This window comes from Mobula hypostoma, chromosome 7, assembly GCF_963921235.1.
Source record: "Mobula hypostoma chromosome 7, sMobHyp1.1, whole genome shotgun sequence".
NCBI lineage: Eukaryota > Metazoa > Chordata > Chondrichthyes > Myliobatiformes > Myliobatidae > Mobula > Mobula hypostoma.
In genome coordinates this window covers 152,930,314-152,955,089 of record NC_086103.1, presented here as the reverse complement: position 1 = coordinate 152,955,089, position 24,776 = coordinate 152,930,314, and the positions used below count along the sequence as shown (strand labels likewise).

Here is a 24,776-nt window from a genome sequence, read left to right as displayed (position 1 = left end):
AAATCTGATTGGATGAGGACTACCAATCAGGAGGGAAGGACTACAAGGGTATAAATGCCATTGGTCTAGACATGCCCAGGCATCATCCATGAAGAAGATGACAATCTCTCTGTCAGAATGCTGTCAAGAAAACAACCTTTCCCTCAATGTCGCAAAAACAAAGGAGCTAGTTGTGGATTAGGGAGGAATGGAGACGGGCTAACCCCTATTGACCTCAATGGATCTGGGGTTGAGAGGGTAAGCAGCTTCAAGTTCCTCGGCATCCATATCACCAAGGACCTCACGTGGTCTGTACACACCAGCTGTATGGTGAAAAAGGCACAACAGTGCCTCTTTCACCTCAGATGGTTGAGGAAGTTTGGTATGGGCTCCCAAATCCTAAGAACTTTCTAAAAGGGCACAATTGAGAGCATCCTGACTGGCTGCATCACTGCCTGATATGGCAACTGTACCTCCCTTAATCGCAGGACTCTGCAGAGAGTGGTGCGGACAGCCCAGCACATCTGTAGTTGTAAACCTCCTATGATTCAGACATTTACAAGGACAGGTGTGTAAAAAGAGCCCACAGGATCACTGGGGACCCAAACCATCCCAACCACAATCTATTCCAGCTGCTACCATCTGGGAAGCAGTACCACAGCATAGAAGCCAGGGCCAACAAGCTCCAGGACAGCTTCTTCCACCAGGCCATCAGACTGATGAACTCATGCTAATGTGAGTGTACACCACATTACATTGATTGTCCTATTTATTATAAATTACTATAAATTACTATACACATTGCACATTTAGATGGAGACGTAATGTAAAGATTTTTACCCCTAATGTATGTGAAGGGGAAGGGGCATTCCCCCCCCCCCGTATGTGAAGGATGTAAGAAATAAAGTCAATTCAATTCAATTCAAATGTCAGTTATAATCGATACCTGTACCCAGCCGGAAGCCCAAGGAAAGTTTATTCATCATATACACGAGGAAAGCACGAGATCCTTTTTAAGGAATGACTGATCTCAGCTAAACGTGAAAAAACTGAGGTAGGACATATTTGGGCTACAGGCAGAAATGAGATAATACTGTGACTAGTGTTACATTCAAGTGGGAATATCATAGAAATTTGAATCCAACCAAAATAAAATGGTAGAAAAATAACTGCCTGCAAATATTGACAGAAATCTTTGCAAAATCAGAATATGAAGTTTAGAAAAGAATTCCATCAAGAATTAAATAGCAAGCTCCATATTAATATGAACTTCAGGTTTACATAATTGTCAATATGTTTAATAACATTTTGCTAATACAGTTTGGGCTAACTTTCTTAATTCAATGATCACTGCCTGCTTCCCAGTCGAGCATACTTATCCACTTCTACTCAATATCACTTCCTAACTACCTTGTCACCATTAGCTGAAATTTGTTTATTTTGAGATACAGTGTGGAACAGGCTATTCTGGCCAAAAGAGCTGCACTGCCCAGCGAACCACCTTTTTAAACCTTAGCCTAATTACAGGACAATTTACAATGGCCAATTACCCTGCTAACCGGTACGTCTTTGGAATGTGGGACGAAACCAGAGCACCCTGAGGAAACCCATGCGTTCACATTCATGTTATCCTCCCAGCCTAAATTCTACATTGCAGCTTCCACCACAGATCTACCCAAATTTCTGACCCTGGGGCTCCCAACCACATCACCAATGCTGGCCAATCACTAGCTGTCAGCGTGATCTCAGCTTCTGTAAATACAATTCACTGGAAACCAGAGGGGAGGACTCTGGAGAAGCACCTAATGTTTACCATAATTCCAATAATGCACAACTGACCTCAAGTACTTGGACAGTAAGTTAGGAATAATGAAGACTTAGAATAAACTAAAACATAGTATAAAAGCCTATTACTTTGTCTCAATCAATTTTGCTGAAGATGAATGCCTCTCATGTTTTTAACAGTACAAATGAAGTATGCGCCGGCTGGTGGTGTAGTGGCATCGGCACCAGACTTCAGAGCGAAGGCTCCCAGGTTCAAACCCAGCTGGCTCCCCAGGCACACTTTCCATCCATGCTGGGTTGAGCGTCGAGCTAGCAACTTGACCTTGTAAAAAAGAAATTGCCTGCTACAGAAACATCAACAGCAAAAAGCTGATGGCCTATACTCTCTCGTGAGTTTAAAAGGCAATTTCCTTTTTCCTTACAAATGAAGTATGCAGGTCAAGAATATGGAAATAAGAGAATGAAATTACTTCAAATAAATGAAAAATGCATTTAAATTTAATGTCACTAAACCTACTTGTGGCCTAGGTGCTTGAGGAAGTATCCCAGAACTTTTAGAGCTTGAACTCTGATGCTTTCACTTTTGGAGGCCAGCAATTTGTAAATAACCCTGAAAGAGAAATAGTTATCAAATTAATTAACATTACAATAATTCACAAAATTGCCAACTCACATAATATTGTTTGGCAAAATACCAAAACCAGGATTATTTTTCATCTAACTCCAGAAGATTTAAATGTTTGCCTAAGATTAAGTGTATATGTTAAAATACCTCTTAAAACCCTTGAAATGCAGCCACGCCATAAAAACCACAAGTATTAGATCCTACACTCAGTTCTTCTGGCAATTAGAATGTCATAAACAAATCATGTTTAGAATTCCATCTATCCAGATAGAGAAACTGAACACAGCTATTAACATGTAACAACACTTATATCGCAATATGCCTCAGAAAACTACTGCATGGAATATTCAGCAGAAATGTTGGCTGAATAACCTAAACATTCTGGTAACTTTACATTGCACAAAGCTCTTCCCACCCCTTTCCAACCCCTTGCACATGTCCATAGGCACTGAGAAGATAACGTATCAGATTGCTTTAATAATTAAAAACAGAAGAATATTTCACATTTAGGTTGATATACTGTAACTAATGGTGTGCTACTGGGATCAATGCAGGATTCTCAACTACTTACAAAAGATATCAGTAACTTTAGATGAAGGACTAGAGTATACTTTAGGAAACACTAAAGGTGCAAAAATAGGTGGGAGAGTAAGTTGCAGGGTGAACACAGAGTGTACAAAGCAATAATCTAGAATCTCCTCCTCGTTAACGATCAACACTGATACACCTTAGATACTAGACACTAGAATACTACAGCACAATACAAGCCCTTTAGCCCTCGATGTTGTGCCGACCCATATATTCCTTTTAAAAAACGCACTAAACCCACACTACCCCGTAATCCTCTATTTTTCTTTCATCCATGTGCCTGTCCAAGAGGCTCTTAAATACCCCTAATGTTTTAGCCTCCACCACCATCCCTGGCAAGTCATTCCAGGCACCCACAACCCTCTGTGTAAGAAAACTCACCCCGATGTCTCCCCTAAACTTCCCTCCCTTAACTTTGTACATATGCCCTCTGGTGCTTGCTATTTGTGCCCTGGGAAACAGGTACTGGCAATCCACCCTATCTATGCCTCTCATAATCTTGTAGACCTCTATCAAGTCCCCTCTGATCCTTCTACGCTCCAAAGAGAAAAGTCCCAGCTCTGCTAACCTTGCCTCATAAGACTTGTTTTCCAATCCAAGCAACATCCTGATAAATCTCCTCAGCACCCTCTCCGTAGCTTCCACATCCTTCCTATAATGAGGTGACCAGAACTGAACACAATACTCTAAGTGTGGTCTCACCAGAGATTTGTAGACTTACAACATGACCTCTCTACTCTTGAACTCAGTCCCCCTATTAATGAAGCCTAGCATCCCGTAGGCCTTCTTAACTATCCTATCAACCTGTGCAGCAACCTTGAGGGATGTATGGATTTGAACCCCAAGGTACCTCTGTTTATCCACACTCTTAAGTAACCAACCATTAACCCTGTACTCAGCCTTCTGGTTTGTCCTTCCAAAATGCATCACCTCATACTGATCCAGATTGAACTCCATCTGACACTTTTCTGCCCAACTCTGCATCCTATCTATATCCTCTTGTAACCTTCGACAACCTAGCTCCATCCACAACTTAGTGGTGTGTATTTAGCCCACTGCTCTTCTCTATATACAGTGGTATGCAAAAGTTTGGGCACCCCTGGTCAAAATTTCTGTTACTGTGAATAGCAAAGCGAGTAAAAGATCAATTGACGTCCAAAAGGCAAAAAGTTAAAGATGACACATTTCTTTAATATTTTAAGCAAGAAAACATTTTTATTTCCATCTTTTACAGTTTCAAAATAACAAAAAAGGAAAAGAGCCTGAAGCAAAAGTTTGGGCACCCTGCATGGCAGTACTTAGTAACACCCTCTTTGGCAAGTATCACAGCTTGTAAATGCTTTCTGTAGACAGCTAAGAGTCTTTCAATTCTTGTTTGGGGGATTTTCACCCATTCCTCCTTGCAAAAGGCTTCTAGTTCTGTGAGATTCTTGGGCTGTCTTGCATGCACTGCTCTTTTGAGGTCTAGCCACAGATTCTCGATGATGTTTAGGTCAGGGGACTGTGAGTGCCATGGCAAAACCTTCAGTTTGTGCCTCTTGAGATAGTCCATTGTGGATTTTGAGGTATGTTTAGGTTCATTATCCTGTTGTAGAAGCCATCCTCTTTTCATATTCAGCTTTTTTACAGATGGTGTGATGTTTGCTTCCAGAATTTGCTGGTATTTAATTGAATTCATTCTTCCCTCTACCAGTAAATGTTTCCCATGCCACTGACTGCAACACAAGCCCAAAGCATGATCGATCCACCCCCGTGCTTAACAGTTGGAGAGGGGTTCTTTTCATGAAATTCTGCACCTTTTTTCCTCCAACCATTCCTTTGCTCATTGCGGCCAAAAAGTTTTATTCAAAAGGTTCAAAGGAACATCTAAACAAGCCTGGTGCTTTTTGGAAACAAGTCCTGTGGACTGATGAAGTTAAAATAGAAATTCTTGGCCACAATGAGCAAAGGTATGTTTGGAGAACAAAGGATACAGAATTTCATGAAAAGAACACCTCTCCAACTGTTAAGCACGTGGGTGGATCAATCAAGCTTGTGTTGCAGCCAGTGGCATGGGGAACATTTCACTGGTAGAAGGCAGAATAAATTCAATTAAATACCAGCAAATTCTGGAAGCAAACATCACACCATCTGTAAGAAAGCTGAAGATGAAAAGAGGATGGCTTCTACAACAGGATAATGAACCTACACACACCTCAAAATCCACAATGGACTACCTCAAGGGGCACAAGCTGAAGGTTTTGCCATGGCCCTCACAGTCCCCTGACCTAAACATTATCGAAAATCTGTTGATAGACCTCAAAATAGCAGTGCATGTAAGACAGCCCAAGAATATCACAGAACTAGAAGCCTTTTGCAAGGAAGAATGGGTGAAAATCCCCCAAACAAGAATTGAAAGACTCTTAGCTGGCTACAGAAAGCATTTACAAGCTGTGATACTTGCCAAAGGGGGTGTTACTAAGTACTGACGATGCAGGGTGCCCAAGCTTTTGCTTCAGGCCCTTTTCCTTTTTTGTTATTTTGAAACTGTAAAAGATGGAAATAAAAATGTTTTCTTGCTTAAAATATTAAAGAAATGTGTCATCTTTAACTTTATGCCTTTTGGAAATCAGGTCATCGTTTACTCGCTTAGCTATTCACAGTAATAGAAACTTTGACCAGGGGTGCCCAAACTTTTGTATGCCACTGTATATCCATGACTGTGTGGCTAGCATTGCTCAAATACTCTATAAATTTGCTGATGATACAGCCATTGTTGGTAGGATCTCAAATGGTGATAAAGAGTACGTACAGCAGCAAGATATGCCAATTAATGGAGTAGTGTCACAGCAACAACCTAGCATTCAATGTCAGTAAGACAAAGGAGCTGATTGTGGACTTCAGGAAGGGTAAGGTGAAGAAACACATGCCAGTCCTCATAGAGGAATCAGAAGTGGAGATAGTAAGCAGTTTCAAGTTCCTGGGTGTCAAAAATCTCTGAGGATCTAACCTGGTCCCAACAATTTGCTGCAGTTATAAAGGCAGCAAGACAGCACCTATACTTCATTAGGATTCTGAAGAGATTTGGTATATCACCAATACACTCAAAAACTTCTATAGATGTACCGTGGAGAGCATTCTGACACACTGCATCGCTGTCTACTATGGGGGGTGGGCGGGGGGGGGCTACTGCACAGGACTGAAAGAAGCTGCAGAGGGTTGTAAACTAAGTCAGCTCCATCTTGGGTACTAGCTTACAAAGCACCCAGGACATCTTCAAGGAGCGTTGTCTCAGAAAGGCAGTGTCCATTATTAAGGACCTCCAGCACCCAGAGCATGCACTTTTCTAACTGTTACCATCAGGTAGGAGATACAGAAGCCTGATGGCACACCCTCAGCGATTCAGAAACAGCTTCTTCCCCTCTGCCATCCGATTCCTAAATGGACATTGAACCCTTGGACATTACTTCACATTTTTAATATATATTATTTCTGTTTTTGCATGATTTTTAATCTATTCAATATATGTATACTGTAATTGATTTACTTATTTATTATTATTATTATTATTTTATTTCGTGTTTTTTTTCCTTCTATATTATGTATTGCATTGAACTGCTGCTGCTAAGTTAACAAATTTCAAGACACATGCCGGTGATCATAAACCTGATTCTGATTCTGATTCTGAGAATCAGGTTTGTTATCACTGACATACAGCAGATGAAGTAAGATATGAGGCAATGATTATTCACTTTGGTAAGAAGCAAAGTAATGTAAAACATTTAAAAGAAGAATTGCTACAATATCCTACAGATCTGGGATCTAGGTATCATTTTTCATGAAACACAGAAACTTAAGCACGCATGTAGAGCAAGTAATTAGGAAAGCAAATAGGATATAATCTTTTATTATCGGGGAAAAAGGGAAGGTGGATTACACAAGTAAAGAACTCATGCTGTGGAGTTTGAAGCCTGATTTATACTTCTGCGTCACATCTACGCCGTAAGTACCATGTATCCTATGCCATAGGGTGACGTGCACCTCCCCAAAAAAGTAACTCATGCGTCGCGACAACGCAGACCACAACAACTGCAATTGGTCCGCTTGGTAGAATCGCATTTCCTCCTACGCATTTCCGGTTGCTTTTCTCCGCCATGGCTGTACACTGACACGAAATAAACGGTCGGAGATGATGAACCAAATCGTCAAATCTACCTGCCGACATCCGAAAATATTTGAAACGCATTTCTTCATCCATTTCTCTCACGAAGAAACTCAACACAGTGGCATAGAAACCCCACCACCAACTAGTGTTTTGGCGGTGAATTGCAGAGCGACGCAGATACAACGCATGCTCGCTACGGCGTAGAGCTACGCATAAGTATAAATCAGGCCTATGGCGTAGCCCATATGCAGAAGTATAAATCAGGCTTTGGATTGCGGGGACAATTGCTTGTGGAGTTTAGCACCAGATTCAAAAAGCAAGCAGAAACTGTCAGAACTTTCTGCAGAGCTTGAGATCATGGGGACAACTACTTATGGAACTTAACAACAGATCTAAAAAATGAAAAGGGCACGTTCGGATTTTCTGTGGAGCTTACAATCATGGACAGTTACTTTTGCAGGCAAGAAAAGGATGATAGGATGAAGGAACCAATGTTGATAAGAGAAGTGGAACATCTAATTAAGGGGAAGAAGGAAGCAAAGCTTTCAAAGAAGGAAGTTTAGGAAGCAGGGATCAGACAGGGCTCTAGAGCTATGAGATAGCCAGGAAGGAGCTTATTAATGAACTATGGAGAGCTAGAAGCGGACATGAAAAGGCCTTGACGAGTAGGACAAATGAAAACACCAAGGTATTTTAAATGTACATGACGAAAAAGAGGGTGATTAGAGTGAGGGTAGGACTGATCAAGGATAAAAGAAGCAGGGGGGCGTCACGTGATGACGTGGGATTGAGACGTGTAAATCCAGCTCTCCCACAACAAATCAGTAAAGTACTGTTTAAACAAAACAAGGTTGATAGATATTTTCTGAAAACTATTTATAAACTTTGTAAGACTACGATATGCCTCCTAAACCGCAACAAAAGAAGTCTGCTGTTGCGAAGCAGCCGCGAGAGGGGAAGAAAAAAGGGCCTACTGCAACGATGGAGCCTCGGACTCAGGTTGGATCTCCTTCGGTAGAACAGGGAGCAATGGCGGTGGTAACGGTTTCTCCGAAGAAGATACCGGAAATGTGCATGCGCAAAGAAGAGCGCATGCGCAAATCGACACAACGCAAACTACAAGAACCGACAGCCACTGCAATTGAAAATGACTCAGAGTCAGAATTGGATTCTGCAGAGAACACAGATGAAGAAGAGGAGGAAGAATTGGAAGCGATTGGAAGTAAAGGAGATGATAGACACATAAGAGAGGCTATATTGCAATTAACGGCTGAACTAAGAAAAGTAAGAGAAGAGCTTAGAGATACGAAGATGTGCTATAATAAAGTTATGGAAAGACAGGACAAAATGGATAAGAAGCTTCAGAAGATGGAAAGAGCAATGGGGCATATGAATGATAGAGTGGAAAAAACAGAAAATGATCTGCTTGTCTGGAACTCGGAAAGAAATCGACTCTTGGAGAAAGTGGACATGTTGGAAAATTTCAGTAGACGTAATAATATTAAAATTGTTGGTCTTAAAGAAGGTACGGAGGGAGAAAAACCAATAGAATTTTTTCAAAGATGGATCCTGGATGTTTTGCAAATGGAAGAGGAGGTTCGACCAATTGAAATTGAGCGGGCACATAGAGCTCTAAGACCAAAACCAAAAGATGACCAATATCCACGATCGATTTTAATAAAATTCTTAAGATTTCAAGACAAGGAAAGGATTCTACAGGCAGCTGCTCGAGCTGCCAAGGATAGAAAAGGGCATTAAATTGAATGATTAAAGAGAACAAAGTTTTTTTCTACCCTGATATAAGTTATGAACTTTTGAAGAGAAGGAAGAAATTTAATCCAGTGAAAAAAACCCTATGGGATCATGGTTATCAATTTATACTGCGTTATCCTGCAACCTTAAAGGTTTTTTGCCTGGTGGAGAAAAAAGATTTTTTGATGACTACCAGAAAGCAGAGCAGTTTGTGCGGGATTCTCTGAATATTCACCAGATACAAGAACAAATCCAGGGGAGCGAGGTAGATTGAAGATGAAGATTGGGTTAAAGAATGGACTTGTTGGATTTTTGAAGCTGGATGAATGTATAAATATATTATTAATTATACGAGGGGGGTAAGAAAGGTTAAAATTGGGGGAATATTAGTTGGGAATAGTAACACTAATTTTGTCCATATATATATAATTTTTTTTTTGTTGCTGGGGAGCTGGAAGAAGCACTGATCGATTGCTACGCTAATCATGTGTGCAAGCGTGGCTTTTGCCACGACCCGTAAAATGGAGGGGGGTAGTGTTGTGTATCTTTTCATTCACAACATTAGTGGGGGGGTATTTTGTTTTTTCTTTTTTTGTATTCTTTCTATCTTTTTTTTTCTTTTTACCTGGAAGGTTGGGAGGGAAACACATAGCAACATGGTGAAGTTTAAAGAGATTCCCCAAGGAACTATGAGAGTTGAGAAGATAAGTAATGTTTTAGATTGGAGTAACTTTGTTAAGAATAATGACTAATTTATTGAATTTTTTGTGTTTTAATGTTAATGGACTTAATGGACCAGTGAAAAGAAAAAGAATCTTAACACATATTAAAAAAATGAAGATAGATTTAGCTTTTTTACAGGAAACGCACCTATCAGAAACAGAACATCAGAAACTAAAGAGAGATTGGGTGGGTAGTGTTGTTGCGGCTTCATTTAATTCAAAAGCGAGGGGAGTAGCAATTTTGATCAATAAAACGTTACCAATTAGAATACAAAATGTAGTAACTGATTCTGCGGGGAGATATGTGATTATACATTGTCAACTTTTTTCTGAACTATGGACTTTTATGAATATTTATGCACCAAACGAAAATGATGCAAAATTCATACAAGAAGCTTTTCTGAATTTGGCGGATGCACATGAAAAAATATTAATTGGAGGAGACTTTAATTTTTGCTTAGACCCAGATAGATCAACCAAGGCTGTTATAAAATCGAAGGAAGTAAATTTAACTTTGTCATTGATGAAGGATTTAAATTTGATTGATATATGGAGAAGAATCAATCCTAAAGAAAGAGACTATTCGTTCTATTCCCATAGACATAAAACCTACTCAAGGATAGATTTTTTTCTATTATCAATGCATATTCAACACAGAGTGAAAAATATGGAATATAAAGCAAGAATATTATCAGATCATTCCCCTTTATTAATGACAATAATAATGGCTGATAAGGAAGAAGTGGCTTATAGATGGAGATTTAATTCAACATTATTAAAACGTCAAGATTTTTGTGAGTTTATGAAAAAGCAGATTCAATTTTTTTTGGATACAAATTTTCATTCAGTGGATGATAAATTTATATTATGGGATGCGATGAAAGCATATCTTAGGGGCCAGATAATAAGTTATATGTCTAAAATTAAGAAAGAATATATGGCAGAACTAGATCAATTGGAAAAAGAGATTACAAAAATAGAAAAATAATCTCAAAGATATATGTCAGAAGAAAAACGAAGACAACTTGTCAATAAGAAGTTACAATATAATATGCTTCAGACATATAGAATGGAAAAAGCAATTATAAGAACTAAACAAAGGTATTATGAGTTAGGTGAGAGAGCACATAAAATTCTTGCCTGGCAATTGAAAACAGAACAAGCTTCCAAAACAATAAATGCAATTAGAACAAGGGCAAATAAAATATCTTATAAACCTCTTGAAATAAATGAAACCTTTAAAAGTTTCTATTCTGAATTATATCAATCAGAATCCCAAAATGATGTTAATGAGATAGAAAGGTTTTTATCACAAGTTTCTCTTCCAAAATTGAATTTGGAAGAACAGAAGGGATTAGATATGCCTTTTACATTAAAAGAAGTTGAAGAAGCTTTAGGATCACTCCAAAGTAATAAATCTCCAGGAGAAGATGGTTTTCCACCTGAATTTTATAAAAAATTTAAAGATTTATTATTTCCTCTTTTTATGGAACTAATACGCAAGCAGAAAAAATACATAAACTTCCAGAATCTTTTTCAACAGCGATTGCAATAGTATTGCCAAAAAAAGACAGAGATCCTATGAAACCAACATCATACAGGCCTATTTCTTTATTGAATACGGATTATAAAATAATAGCAAAAATTTTATCGAATAGATTATCTAAATATTTACCAAAATTAATACATATGGATCAAACAGGATTTATTAAAAATAGACAATTGGCAGATAATGTAACCCGGCTAATCAGTATAATTCATTTGGCACAAAAAAGGGACGAGAAGAGTATAGTAGTAGCTTTGGATGCAGAAAAAGCATTTGATAGATTAGAATGGGATTTTCTATTTAAAGTATTAGAAAAATATGGATTAGGAACATCTTTTATAAATTGGATTAAAACTTTAAATTCTAACCCTAAAGCTAAAGTAGTGACAAACTCTCAAATTTCAACACCATTCCAGTTAAAAAGGTCAACTAGACAAGGTTGTCCATTATCACCTGCTTTATTTGTACTGGCGATAGAGCCATTAGCAGAACTAATCAGAATTGATCCAGATATTATGGGTTTTACAGTTAATCAGGAGGAATATAAAATTAATCTTTTTGCTGATGATGTTTTGATCTACTTAACAAACCCACAACATTCGCTACATAAATTATCTTCTAGATTGGATGAATATGGGAAGGTATCAGGTTACAAAATTAATTGGGATAAAAGTGAAATTTTACCTCTTACTAAAGGAGACTACAGTCAATGTTGATTAGTAACCCAATTTAGATGGCCAGTAAATGGTATAAAATATTTAGGTATAAGACTTGATAATGATGTAAAGAATTTATATAAATTTAATTATTTACCACTATTGAAAAAAATTCGAGAAGATTTTGACAAATGGATGATACTACCAATAACATTAGTAGGTAGAGTCAATGTTGTAAAAATGAATATATTTCCTAGATTACAGTATTTGTTTCAAACATTACCAATACAATTGCCACAGAAATTTTTTCAAGAGTTAAATAAATGTGTGAGAAGATTTCTTTGGAAAGGTAAAATGTCAAGAATATCATTGGAAAAATTGACATGTAAATTTGGGTTAGGAGGGTTACAACTTCCAAACTTTAAAACTATTATAAAGCAAATCAACTTAGATTTATTGCATCTTTCTTCGATGATCGAAAACCAGCATGGATTAAAATAGAACTAGACAAGATAGGAGAAAATAGACCTGAAGATTTTATATATAAATGGGAATCTAAATGGATACAGGAAAAGAAAGAATCTCCTATATTAACACATTTGATTGATCTATGGAATAAGATAAATGTTGATAATGAAACACAGAAATCTCTATTAGCAAGGAGACCTTTGTTCCAAAACAGACTTACTCCTTTTACAATGGACAATCAACTTTTATATAATTGGTACCAAAAAGGGATTAAATTTATAGGAGATTGTTTTGAATGAGGTATATTGATGTCATTTGAACAATTAAAGGATAAATATAAAATATCAAATAATACTTTCTTTTGTTACTTTCAATTAAGGGCTTACTTAAAAGGTAAGCTGGGTCAAACAATGTTTTTGCCAAAACCTAATGAAATTGAAATTTTAATTCAAAAAGGGAAAATTAAAAAATTTATTTCTTGTATGTATAATTTGATTCAAAAACAGACAATTAAACAAGGAACCCATAAGTCAAAGCAAAAATGGGAAACAGATCTGAATATTAATATTGATGAAACAAATTGGTCAAGACTCTGTCTTGACAGTATGACAAATACAATAAATGTTCGACTTAGATTAGTACAATATAATTTTTTACACCAATTATGTATTACACCACAAAAAATAAATAGATTAAATTCAAATCTATCTGATAAATGCTTTTGGTGTAATCAAAAAATTGGTACTTTTTTACATTCTACTTGGTCTTGTTTTAAAATTCAACTCTTTTGGATAAATTTAAGAGTCTTATTGGAACAAATTACTGGAACTCAACTTCCACATAACCCTGTATTATTTCTATTAGGTGATATTGAAGAGATAAAACCGAAACTTAAATTGAATAAATATCAGAAAGAATTTATAAAAATTGCATTGGCAGTAGCTAAGAAGACTATAGCAGTTACTTGGAAATCTGATTCGTATTTAAGTATGGATCATTGGAATAATGAAAAGGCTAGTTTTATTCCACTCGAAAAAACTACTTATAATTTAAGAGATAAATATGTAACATTTTTGAATATTTGGCGCCCTTATTTACAAAAGATAGGATGGCATATTTAAGTGCTCCGATAAAGACCTTGGTCCCTTGGGGGAAAGTAACGAATAATTATACCAAATTTATTTTGAATCCCATGGAGCATGTGGAAACCTTCCAATACCCAGGCGGTTCTTTTCTTTCTTTCTTTCTTTTTTTTTTCTCTTTTCTTCCTTTTTAGGTAGGACTATATATGGGGGGGGGCAGGGTTAAGGGGAGGGGGGAGGGTAGTTTTTATCTTTTCATGTATTCTTTTTGAAAACTCAATAAAAATTATATTACAAAAAAAAGGATAAAAGAAGAAACTTGTGCTTGGAATTAGAGGAGATAGAGGAAGTCGATAATGAATACTTCGCTTCAGTATTCACCAGTGAGAGGGACCTAGTTGAATGTGAGGACGAAGTGAAACAGAATGACATCCTGGAACATGTCAATGTAAAGAAAGAGGATAAGCTGGAAATTCTGAAAAACATTTGGATGGCAAGTTCCTGGGGCTGGATGGGATATACTTCAGGTTACTCCTACAAATGAAGGAAGACATTACTGCACCTTTGCTTATGATCGTCGCATCCTAATTGGCCACAGGAGTAGCACCAGTAGATAGGAGGGTGTCAAAATGGTTATTTCTTTAATCAAGAAAGGTAACAGGAATAGCCCTGGAAATTATAGATCAGTGAATCTTACATCAGTAGTGGGCAAAGAATTAGAGAGGATTCTTACAGACAGGATTTACAAGCATTTGAGAATCATAGTCTGATTAGTGATAGTCAGCATGGCTTTGTAAGGGGCAGGTTATGCCTCATGAACCTGACTACATTCTTTGAAGACCAGACAAAACAAATTGATGAAGGATGTGCTATATATAGATTTTAGTAAGATGTTTGATAAGGTTCCTCACGGTAGACTCATTCAGAAAGTCAGGAGGCATGGGATCCAGGGAAACTTGGCTGCATGGATTCAAAGTTGGCTTCACCACAGAGAACAGAGAATGGTAGTAAATGGAGTGCATTCTGCCTTGAGATCAGTAACCAGTGTTGCTCCACAAGGATCTGTTCTGGGGCCTCTGATCTTTCTGATCTTTATATATGATTTGGATGAGTAAGTAGAAAAGTGGTTAGTGACAACGTTATGAAGGTTGGTGGTGCTGTAGATAGTGTAGAAAAGGTTGCCGTAGGTTACAACAGGACATTGATAGGATGCAGAAATGGGCTGAGGAGAAGCAGATGGAGTTCAATCTAGAAAGTGTGAAGTGACACATTTTGGAAGGGCAAACATGAAGGCAGAATCCAGGGCTGGTGGCAAAATTCCTAGCAGTAATCTTGGGATTTACATCCATAGATCCCTCAAAGCTCCGAGCAAGTTGATAGGGTGGTTAAGAGGATTATGATATGATGGCCTTCATTAGTTAGAGAAATTGAGTTCTACAGTCACGAGATAAGGTTGCAGCTCCATAAAACCCTGAATAGAACATAGTTGGAGTGTTATATTAAGTTCTGGTCACTTCATTATAGGAAGGATGTGGAAGCTTTAGAGAGGATGCAGAGGAGATTTACCAGAATGCTACCTGGATTAAGAGCACAGGAGCGGTTTAGGGAGCTAGAGCTTTTCTCTTTGGAAAGGACGAGGATGAGAGGTAAATTGATAGAGGTGTACAAACTGATAAGAAGCATAGATTGAGTGGAAAGTGAGAAACTTTTTCCAGGGCAGGAATGGCTAATGCAGAAGAGCATAAATTTTAAGGTAATTGGAGGGAAGTATGGGGGCATGTCAAAGGTGAGTTTTTTTTAATATACAGAACGGTAGGTCTGTGGAACGTGCTGTCAGGTGTAATGGTAGAGGTACATACATTAGTGACATGTAATACAGCTTAGATAGGCAAACAGTTGAAAGGAAAATGGAGGGCTATGTGGGAGAGAAGAGTTAAATTGATCTTTGAGTAGGATAAAAGGCTCACACAACATTGTGGCTAAAGGGCTGTATTGTGCTATATTATTCTATGTGACATCTTTGCACAGCATGGTGAAACTACACCTGGAATACTGCACACAGGTTTGGACTCCTGATTTAAGGAGTAGAATACTTGCACTGGAATCATCTCTGAGGAACCTACCTAGGTTAACTCCCAGGCTGAATGAATAGTGTGGTAAGGCAAAACTGAGCAGCTTGGATTTATATTCTAAGCTAGAGTTTACGAGAATAGAGCTCACACTGGAAGACAAGATTCAAAATAGGATTGACAGAGTCAATGCTGAAATATTTCTCTGAAGGAAGATTGAGACCCAAAGGATAGTTTCAGAACAAGGGTTTGCCCATTTAGGACGAAGACAAGGATGAAACTCATGCGATGGAAGTCATGAATCCTTTGAATTATTTAAACCAAGAGAACAGATTCAAAGTTAAGAGAAACAGATTGCGGACTATTGATGTTGAGGGCTGGCAAACAAACAAGTGGGACTGGTGCAAAGAACTGATTGGCCATGATCTTTCTGAACAGTGGGACAAGTTTGAGGGACTAAATGTCCTATTTCTGTTTGCATTTCTTCTGTTCTTACATAGCTTTAACAATACATCTTCCATTCCTTTCTCCCTTCCCTTAAGCTGGTCTATTTTAGTTGCCTTACCAATTCCCTACAACATCTTCCATATTTCTTCTGAATTACCTATTGCTTTCATTTGTGACTCACCGTATTCCATTTCGCTGATCAAAAGCAGGGATCATGGATGCAGGGTGCTCTGACATCAATGCAACTAGTAGTTGCAGAACATCATGAATATTTTCATCCTGTTTCATGGTATAGATATCCAGTCAGAAAATCAGACAAAATAAAGCTCTTCAGTTTTCAGAGATTAGAGTATATTAAAACCCTATCTGACCATAAAAAGGTAGTAGCTAATAATGTGTTGCTAAAATGTACAGCACAGCCATAAACCAGTTCTAATATACTTTAATATTTAATACCATACTCATCAGTTCGATATTAGTACAATTTGAATTACTAAATATGCAATACTAAATTATGTTGCTTCTTCAGTGCTGCCCTTAATTGTGGAACTCTATATATGTATCTTTTTAGAACTTCTCTTGCATCCTCATTATACATTAAAATATCACAGTTTGTTATGGTATGATTATGGATGAATTCACATTAAATAACATTACCCAATATTTTATATTGAGTGAAACTGGGCCTGAAAATTTAAACTGGGCAAGTAATCAAAATCTACCACTGATTCTATGGTCAATTAAATTCATTGGGATAAACTGCAACCAATTTACATACTGAATGAAGTTATGCAGGTGTTACCATGCGTTCTTAATTCCTCCTTTCCTTACAGTAGCTTTTGCTTCATATACGGATGAATTTCAAGTACTAATTTTAAATGATAACCTCTCATCCAGGAGCCTATTCAACAGCTTTGGCTGTTTTATTATGAAAGGTATTTTCTTCTGATTCCTTCCTCAAAATGATATCCTACTATGCTATTCAACTTTTGAAATGATTCTCTTCCAATGAGCTAGTTTTATATAAGTAAAATACTTATGATGCTAGCTGAGGTGGAAAATTAAAGGACTCTTAAAAAAAAGGTATAAAACAGATTTTCAATGGAATACACCACAAATTTTGTAATTTAATGCGATTTTATCTGAAGAGTTGCTTTTGGTTTGTTTAACATTTACCTCATGCATAGTCAAAAGGTAGTTAAGAATACTCTGAAGTTCATCTTCCTTCACACCACGATCCTGTTCAAAAGAAAAGTTAACAGTTAATTTATATTTCAAGAATTTCAAGTTACTTATATAAATCATTACATTAAGGTTGTCATGGAAGACCAAGTGTATGAATGCAGGATTTATTATAACAAATATACTTCAGGTAGTTTAACTAAAAATGTCTTAGAACACAACCGTACAAAATTTCCAATGAATTTTGTTTCAAGAAAGTAACATGTTCTTGTTTCTGTAATCTACCAAAATTTACTAAAATGGGGAACAATTTTAGTATTTCAATTCTTACCTTCAAAATTAATTGCTTCAAAAATAGCAGCATAAAAGCTCGTAATGAAATAATTTCTTTCTGCGATGGACGAGGACCATCTTGAAACAAAATAACATTTTTGGTTACCTTCAAAGCTCTACATGTAATTATAATAACATTCTTAAAACATATCAATGGATCCTTATGAATATACTTTGGATTTTCTTTCTAAAGCTGAATTGCATAAAGACAGAAAATATAAATAAATTACTGTACATGTTGGAACAATTAGCAAAGGATGATATTTAAAGTTTCTATATTACAAATGGATACAATCTTGACCAAGAAGTTGTTTAACTTTTTTTAAAGTACAATCACAATTATTATCCAAGTTATTTTAGCAGTCAGATTGTATAAAATTTAAACATTATTATTGAAAGTTTTTATTGAACATTTCAATGTGATACCTTCTGTTTCGGCAATGATATGGCAAGCAAATGATGCACTTGTAAATCTGCTCAGGTGTCACATCCTTTCGGTTTCTCCCTGTCCTTTGATTTCAAAGGAACTGATGCAGGGGAACAGGAAAGTACAACCTGTACAAAAGGGATGAGCTACACCTGAACCCGAGGGGGACCATTATCCTTGTAGGTAAGTTTGCTAGAATTGTTTAAACTAATTTGGCAGGAGAAAGGGAAACTGAGGAATAGGGCTGAGGATGGGGCAATTGGTATGCAAGCAGAGGTAGTGTGTAGTGAGACTGTGAGGAAGGACAGGCAGATGATAGAGAAAAATTGCAGACAGTGGGATGGATAATGGAGAGACAAAAATTGAAAAGGGTTACGAGTAGAGGAATGAAGGTGTTATATTTGAATACACACAGTATACGGAATAAAGTAGATGATCTTGTAGCAGAGTTGGACATTGGCAGGTATAATGTTGGGCATGAATGAGTCATGGCTGAAAGATGATTATAGTTGGGAGCTTAACATCCAAGGATACACATTTTTCAAAAGGACAGGCAGTTAGTCAGAGGGGATGGCATGGCTCTGTTAGTAAAACATTTTTAGAAAAAGGTGACATAGGTTCGGAAGATGTAGAAACCTTGAGGGTTGAGTTAAAGAACTGCAAGGGTAAAAAGACCCTGATGGAAATTATATACAGGCTTCCAAACAGGGTGTAGGATACAAATTACAATGTGAGATGGAAAATGCATGTCAAAAGGGCAATGTTTTAAGAGTCATTTCTATTATTTTTGTTTTATACTATTTCTGTTTTGCTCTATTTTAATGTAACTATTTAATATATATATATATACTTACTGTAATTGATTCAGTTATTTTTTAATCTATATTATCATGTACTGCATTGTACTGCTGCTGCTAAGTTAACAAATTTCACGACATATGCTGGTGATATTAAACCTGATTCAGATTTTAGATTCCAAGAAAGAGGATTTGTAGAATGCCTACAAGATGGCTCTTTAGAGCAGCTTGTGGTTGAGCCCACCAGCGCATCAGCTATTCTGGATTGGGTGTTGTGTAATGAACCAGAATTGATTAGTGAGCTTAAGGTAAAGGAACTTTAGCAAGCAGTGACCATATGATAGAATTCACTATGTAATTTGAGATGGAGAAGATAAAGTCAAACATATCAGTATTACAGTGGAGTCAGGTGAATTACAGAGCTATTAAACAGGAGCTGGCTAAAGTTGATTGGAAGGGGAGACTAGCAGCGGTGATGGTAGAGCAACAATGGCTGGAGTTTTTGCGAACAGGATGGATACATCCCAAAGAAGTATTGTAAGGGCAGAATGACACCATCGTGACTGACAAAGGAAGTCAAAGCCAACATAAAAGAAAAAGCAGAGGCATATAATAGAACAAATATTAAGGGGAAGTTAGAGGATTGGAAAACTTTTAAAAACCAACAAAAGGCAACTAAAAAAGCTATAAGGAGGAAAAAGATGAAATAGGAGTGTAAGCTAGCAATAACATCAAAGAGGATTCCAAATTTATAGCTAGGATGCCTAAGGCTTTTGCACAGTACTCTACTTTCAAACGTGGAGCAGAGAGCAAGTTTGTAAATCTGGTGGGAGCAAAGAATGTTGGGAATGGCAACAGTGGAGTACCATGGGAAGGGTGTGTGCAACAGGTGGCAGAGGAAGAGTGCCAGAGGTGGGGGGAGGTAGTGCTAGTGTAGACACACAGCAACACAGCACTGACACACCAGGCAAAATCATTTGTTTCCAAACAATTTGTTTATTGGTCATTACAGAATGTCCTTCTGGTGTTTCCCACTCTCTCCCCTCTCCCTTCTCATTTTACCTATACATCCAACAACAGTAAAAGGATAACTAGGAAGAGGGTGGGATCACTCAAGGATACAGAGGGGAATATTTGCCTGCATGCCGAGAATGAGAGTGAGGTACTAAACGAGTACTTTGCTTCAATATTTACCAATGAAAAGGCTATAGAGGACCAGGAGATCAATGCTGAGTGTATAAATACATTAGGGTGGTTAGAGGTCAAGGAGGAGGAAGTGTTGGACCTCCTAATGGGTATTAAGGTGGACAAGTCCCCAGGGCCTGATGTGATTTACCCCAGGTTATTGAATAAGCCAGGAGATTTGCTTTTTAGCTGGTTCAGCACAACATTGTGAGCCAAACGGCCTATTCCTATGCAGGCAACACATATCAAAATTGCTGGTGAACGCAGCAGGCCAGGCAGCATCTCTAGGAAGAGGTACAGTCGACGTTTCAGGCTGAGACCCTTCGTCAGGACTAACTGAAGGAAGAGCTAGTAAGAGATTTGAAAGTGGGAGGGGGAGGGGGAGATCCAAAATGACAGGAGAAGACAGGAGGGGGCAGGATGGAGCCAAGAGCTGGACAGGTGATTGGCAAAAGGGACATGAAAGGATCCTATGCAGTATTCTTCTATGTTTTTCCAACCATAATTCCCCTCTGCCTTTCCCTTTCCCGCTCACAGTCCACATTACACATAAGACCATAAGATCATAAGATATAGAGGCAGAAGTAGGCCATTCAGCCCATTGAGTCTGCTCCACTATTCAATCATGGGCTGATCCAATTCTTCCAGTCATCCCCACTTCCCTGCCTCCTCCCCATACCCTTTGATCCCCTGGTTAATCAAGAAACTATCTATCTCTGCCGTCAGTACAACCAATGACTTGGCCTCCACAGCCACTCATGACAACAAATTTCAGATTACCAAACTCTGATTAAGGTCATTTCTCCGCATTTCTGTTCTAAATGGATGTCCTTCAATCCTAAGGTCGTGCCCTCTGCCCTACCATGGGAAATAACTTTGCCATTATCTAATCTGTTCAGGCGTTTAACATTTGGAATGTTTCAACGAAATCCCCCCTCATTCTCATGAACTCCAGGGAACACAGCCCAAGAGCTGCCAGACGTTCCTCATACGGTAACACTTTCATTCCGGGAATCATTCTTGTGAATCTTCTCTGAAGCCTCTCCAATGTCAGTATATCCTTTCTAAAATAAGGTGCCCAAAACTGCACACAATACTCCAAGAGTGATCTCACGAGTGTCTTACACAGCATCAACATCACATCCCTGCTCTTCTATTCTACACCTCTAGAAATGAATGCCAACATTGCATTTGCCTTCTTCATCACCAACTCAACCTGGAGGTTAACCTGTAGGGTATCCTGCACAAGGTCTCCCAAGTCCCTTTGCATCTCTGCATTTTGAATTCTCTCCCCATCTAAGTAATACTCTGCCCATTTATTTCTTCCACCAAAGTGCAAGACCACACACTTTCCAACATTGTATTTCATTTGCCACTTCTTTGCCCATTCCCCTAAACCAGGGGTCCCCAACCTTTCTTGCAATGCGGACCGGCCGACCCGGGGGGGGGGGGGTTCAAGTAGGGTTAAATTCACCTCAACATGTCTTTTACAGTTAGGGCTGCCAACTTCTTCACTCCCAAATAAGGAACAAAAGTAGCAGTCAAATCCTGACGAACGGTCCCAGCCTGAAACGTCAACTATACCTCTTCCTATAGATGCTGCCTGGCCTGCTGCGTTCACCAGCAGTTTTTTGTATGTGTTGACGGGACACTTGTGTTTACCCTGAGAAAGACTACCATGACCATGAAGCCTTGCGCGGGCACCTGTGTGCACATGCGTGACATGCGCATATGTGACATGCGCATGTGCATACATGCCGATTTTTTTCCACATATCAGTTTTGGCTTAATCTTCCCCACTACACTGTACATACATTATTTCTACTTTATATAGGCTGTGTACTTATCATATCATTCCTGCTTCTACTATATGTTAGAGTTATTTTAGGTGTTATGTGTTATTTGGTATGATTTGGTAGGTTATTTTTTGGGTCTGGGAACGCTCAAAAATTTTTCCCATATACATTAATGGTAATTGCTTCTTCGCTTTACGCCATTTCGGCACGAAAGGTTTCGTAGGCACGCTCTACCTTAGCGGGGGAAATACGGGACAAGGGCAGTCCTGTATGGGACAAACTAATTTAGCCCAATATATGGGATGTCCCAGCAAATATGGGACAGTTGGCAACCCTATGTTCAAGTTCAACAGTGCGTGACAGGGAATGAGGAAAGGTGAAGCTGACTCATATCGTTTCCTCACGGCCCAGTAGCACTGGCTTTGCGGCCCGGTACCGGTCCGCGGCCCGGGGGTTGGGGACCACTGCCCTAAACTACCTAAGTCTCTCTGCAGGCTCCCCATTTCCTCAACACTACCCGCTCCTCCACCTATCTTTGTATCATCGGCAAATTTAGCCACAAATTCATTAATACCGTAGTCCAAATCATTGACATACATCGTAAAAAGCAGCGGTCAAAACACCCCGTGGAACTCCATTGGTAATCAGCAGCCAGCTAGAATAGGATCCCTTTATTCCCACTGTTTTCTGCTGATCAGCCTATGCTCCACCCATGCTAGTAACTTCCCTGTAATTCCATGGGCTCTTATCTTGCAAAGCAGCCTCACGTATGGCCTTCTGAAAATCCAAGTACACCACATCTATTACACCTCCTTTGTCTACCCTACTTGTTGTTTCCTCAAAAAATTACAGTAGGTTTGTCGGCAGGATTTTCCTTTCTGGAAACCATGCTGGCTTTGGTCTATCTTGCTTTCTTTTCAAATCTTTTTATTAATACATTAAAAAAATAACACGAGTACATCGAAGTAACAACACTTACAATGTCTCAAGGAAAAAAAAACATTATCTTAAAGATTGAAAGATTTTGTGATAATAAAAAAACCCTACTAAGCAGAAAGAGTGGGGGGGGGGGAACCCATTAGGTGTGCAACCCCAGAGCCATGCGTCATACAAAAAACTTCTAAAAATAAACATCAAACCACAGGCCTATCTTGTCATGTGCCTCCAGGTACTCCGTAATCTCATCCCTGACAATCGATTCCAACAACTTCCGAACCACTGATGCAGGCTAACACGTCTATAGTTTCCTTTCTGCTGCCTCCCACCTTTCTTAAATAGTGGAGTAACATTTGCAATTTTCCAGTCGCCTGGTATAATGCCAGAATCTATCAAATCTTGAAATATCATTTTTAATGCCTCCGCAGTCTCTCCAGCTACTTCCTTCAGAACCCAAGGGTACATTCCATGAGGTCCAGGAGGTTTATCCACCCTCAGACCATTAAGCTTCCTGAGCACCTTCTCAGTCTTAATTTTCATTTCCCTGATACTCTTGAACATCCGGTATACTGCAGATGTCTTCCACCGTGAAGACTGATGTTAAATACGCCTTCAGTTCCTCTGCCATCTCCACGTCCGTCATTACAATATCTCCAGTGTCATTTTCTATTGGTCCTATATCTACCCTCGACTCTTTTACCTTAAAAAACTTATATGCTTAAAAAACTTCAAGTATTTTATTTGATATTAGTCACTAGCTTTCTTTCATAATTCATCTTTTCCTTCCTAATAACCTTCTCCATTTCTTTCTGCAAGTTTTAAAAAAGTTTCCCAACCCTCTATCTTCCCACTAACTTTGGCTTCCTTGTATGCCCTCCCTTTTGCTTTTAATTTGGCTCCGACTTCACTTGTTAGCTACGGTAGTGTCCTTCTTCCATTCAAAAATTTCTTATTTTGAATATATCTGTCTTGCACTTCCCTCATTTTTTGTAGAAACTCCTGCCATTGCTGCTCTGTTGTCCTTCCTGATAGTGTCCCTTTCCAGTCAACTTTGGCCAGTTCCCCTCTCATGCCATTGCAATTTCCTTTATTCCACTGAAATACTGACATATCAGAATTTAGTTTCTCCTCAAATTTCTAAGTGAACACAATCATATCGTGATCACTGTTCCCTAAGGGTTCCTTAACGTTAAGCTCTCTTATCACCTCCAACACCCAATCCAGCACAGCCAATCTCCTCATGGGCTCAGCAACAAGCTGTTCTAAAAAGCTATCCCTTAGACATTCTGCAAATTCTCTCTCCTGAGAGAGACCCGTATCAGAATCATTACTCACATATGTAATGAAATTTGTTTTATTTTTGGAACAGCCGTATAGTACAATGCAAAAAATTACTACAGTACTATGCAAAAGTCTTAAGCACCTTAGCTATACATGACGAAGACTTTTGCACAGTACTGTACAAAGAGTGAAAGAGAGGCAAAATAGGCAGACTGCTGGAAAATTATGCTGGAGAGGTAGTAATTAGTTTGAATAATAGTAAATAGTAGTAAATAAATAGTTTGCATCTGTCTTCACTGTGGAATACCCTGGCAGTATGCAGGAAGTTCGAGAGTGCCAGGGAGCAGAGGTCAGTGCAGCTGCTATTACAAGAGAGAAGGTGCTCAGGAAGCTGAAAGGTCTGAAAATAGGTAAGTTACCAGTACTAAATTGACTACAGCCAAGAATTCTGGAAGAGGTAGCTGAAAAGATTGTGGAGGCATTAGTAATGATCTTTTATGAATAAATATATTCTGGCATGGTTCCAGAGGACTGGAAAATTGTATATGTCACTCCACTCTTTAAGAAGAAAAGGAAGCAGAAGAAAGAAAATTATAGGTCACTTAGACTAACATCAGTGGTTGAGAAGATGTTGGAGTCAATTGTTAAGCTTGAGGTTTTGGGGTACTTGGAAGCACATGATAAAATAGGCCAAAATCAGCATGGTTTCTTGAAGGGAAAATCTTGCCTGAGAAATCTGTTAGAATTCTTTGAAGAAATAAGAAGCAGGATAGACAAAGGAGAATCAGTGAATGTTGTATACTTGGATTTTCAGAAGACCTTTGACAATAGAGGATTAGAAGATTAGCAGGAGGCAAAGAATATGGATGACGGAAATGACGGCTTTGTGGCCAAGTCTGCTGATGATTCAAAGATAGGTGAGGGGCAGAAACGTTGATGAAGCAGAGAAAGATTAAGAGAATGGGTAAAGAAGTTA

The 24,776-nt window shown here is 38.4% G+C and overlaps 1 protein-coding gene across 2 annotated transcripts in view; it reads right to left on the bottom strand.

Annotated features, from left to right (window-relative positions):
- The window catches only part of nbeaa (neurobeachin a), an 868,656-nt gene that overhangs the window by 615,301 nt on the left and 228,579 nt on the right, over positions 1 to 24,776 (bottom strand). For both annotated transcript variants that reach the window (XM_063054331.1, XM_063054330.1), the window contains exons 14-17: positions 17,377 to 17,456; positions 17,040 to 17,102; positions 16,045 to 16,142; positions 2,282 to 2,374 (exon numbers count right to left, since the gene is read on the bottom strand). In XM_063054331.1, the coding sequence (XP_062910401.1) occupies positions 2,282 to 2,374; positions 16,045 to 16,142; positions 17,040 to 17,102; positions 17,377 to 17,456 (334 nt within the window). The remainder of the gene's footprint in view (positions 1 to 2,281; positions 2,375 to 16,044; positions 16,143 to 17,039; positions 17,103 to 17,376; positions 17,457 to 24,776) is intronic.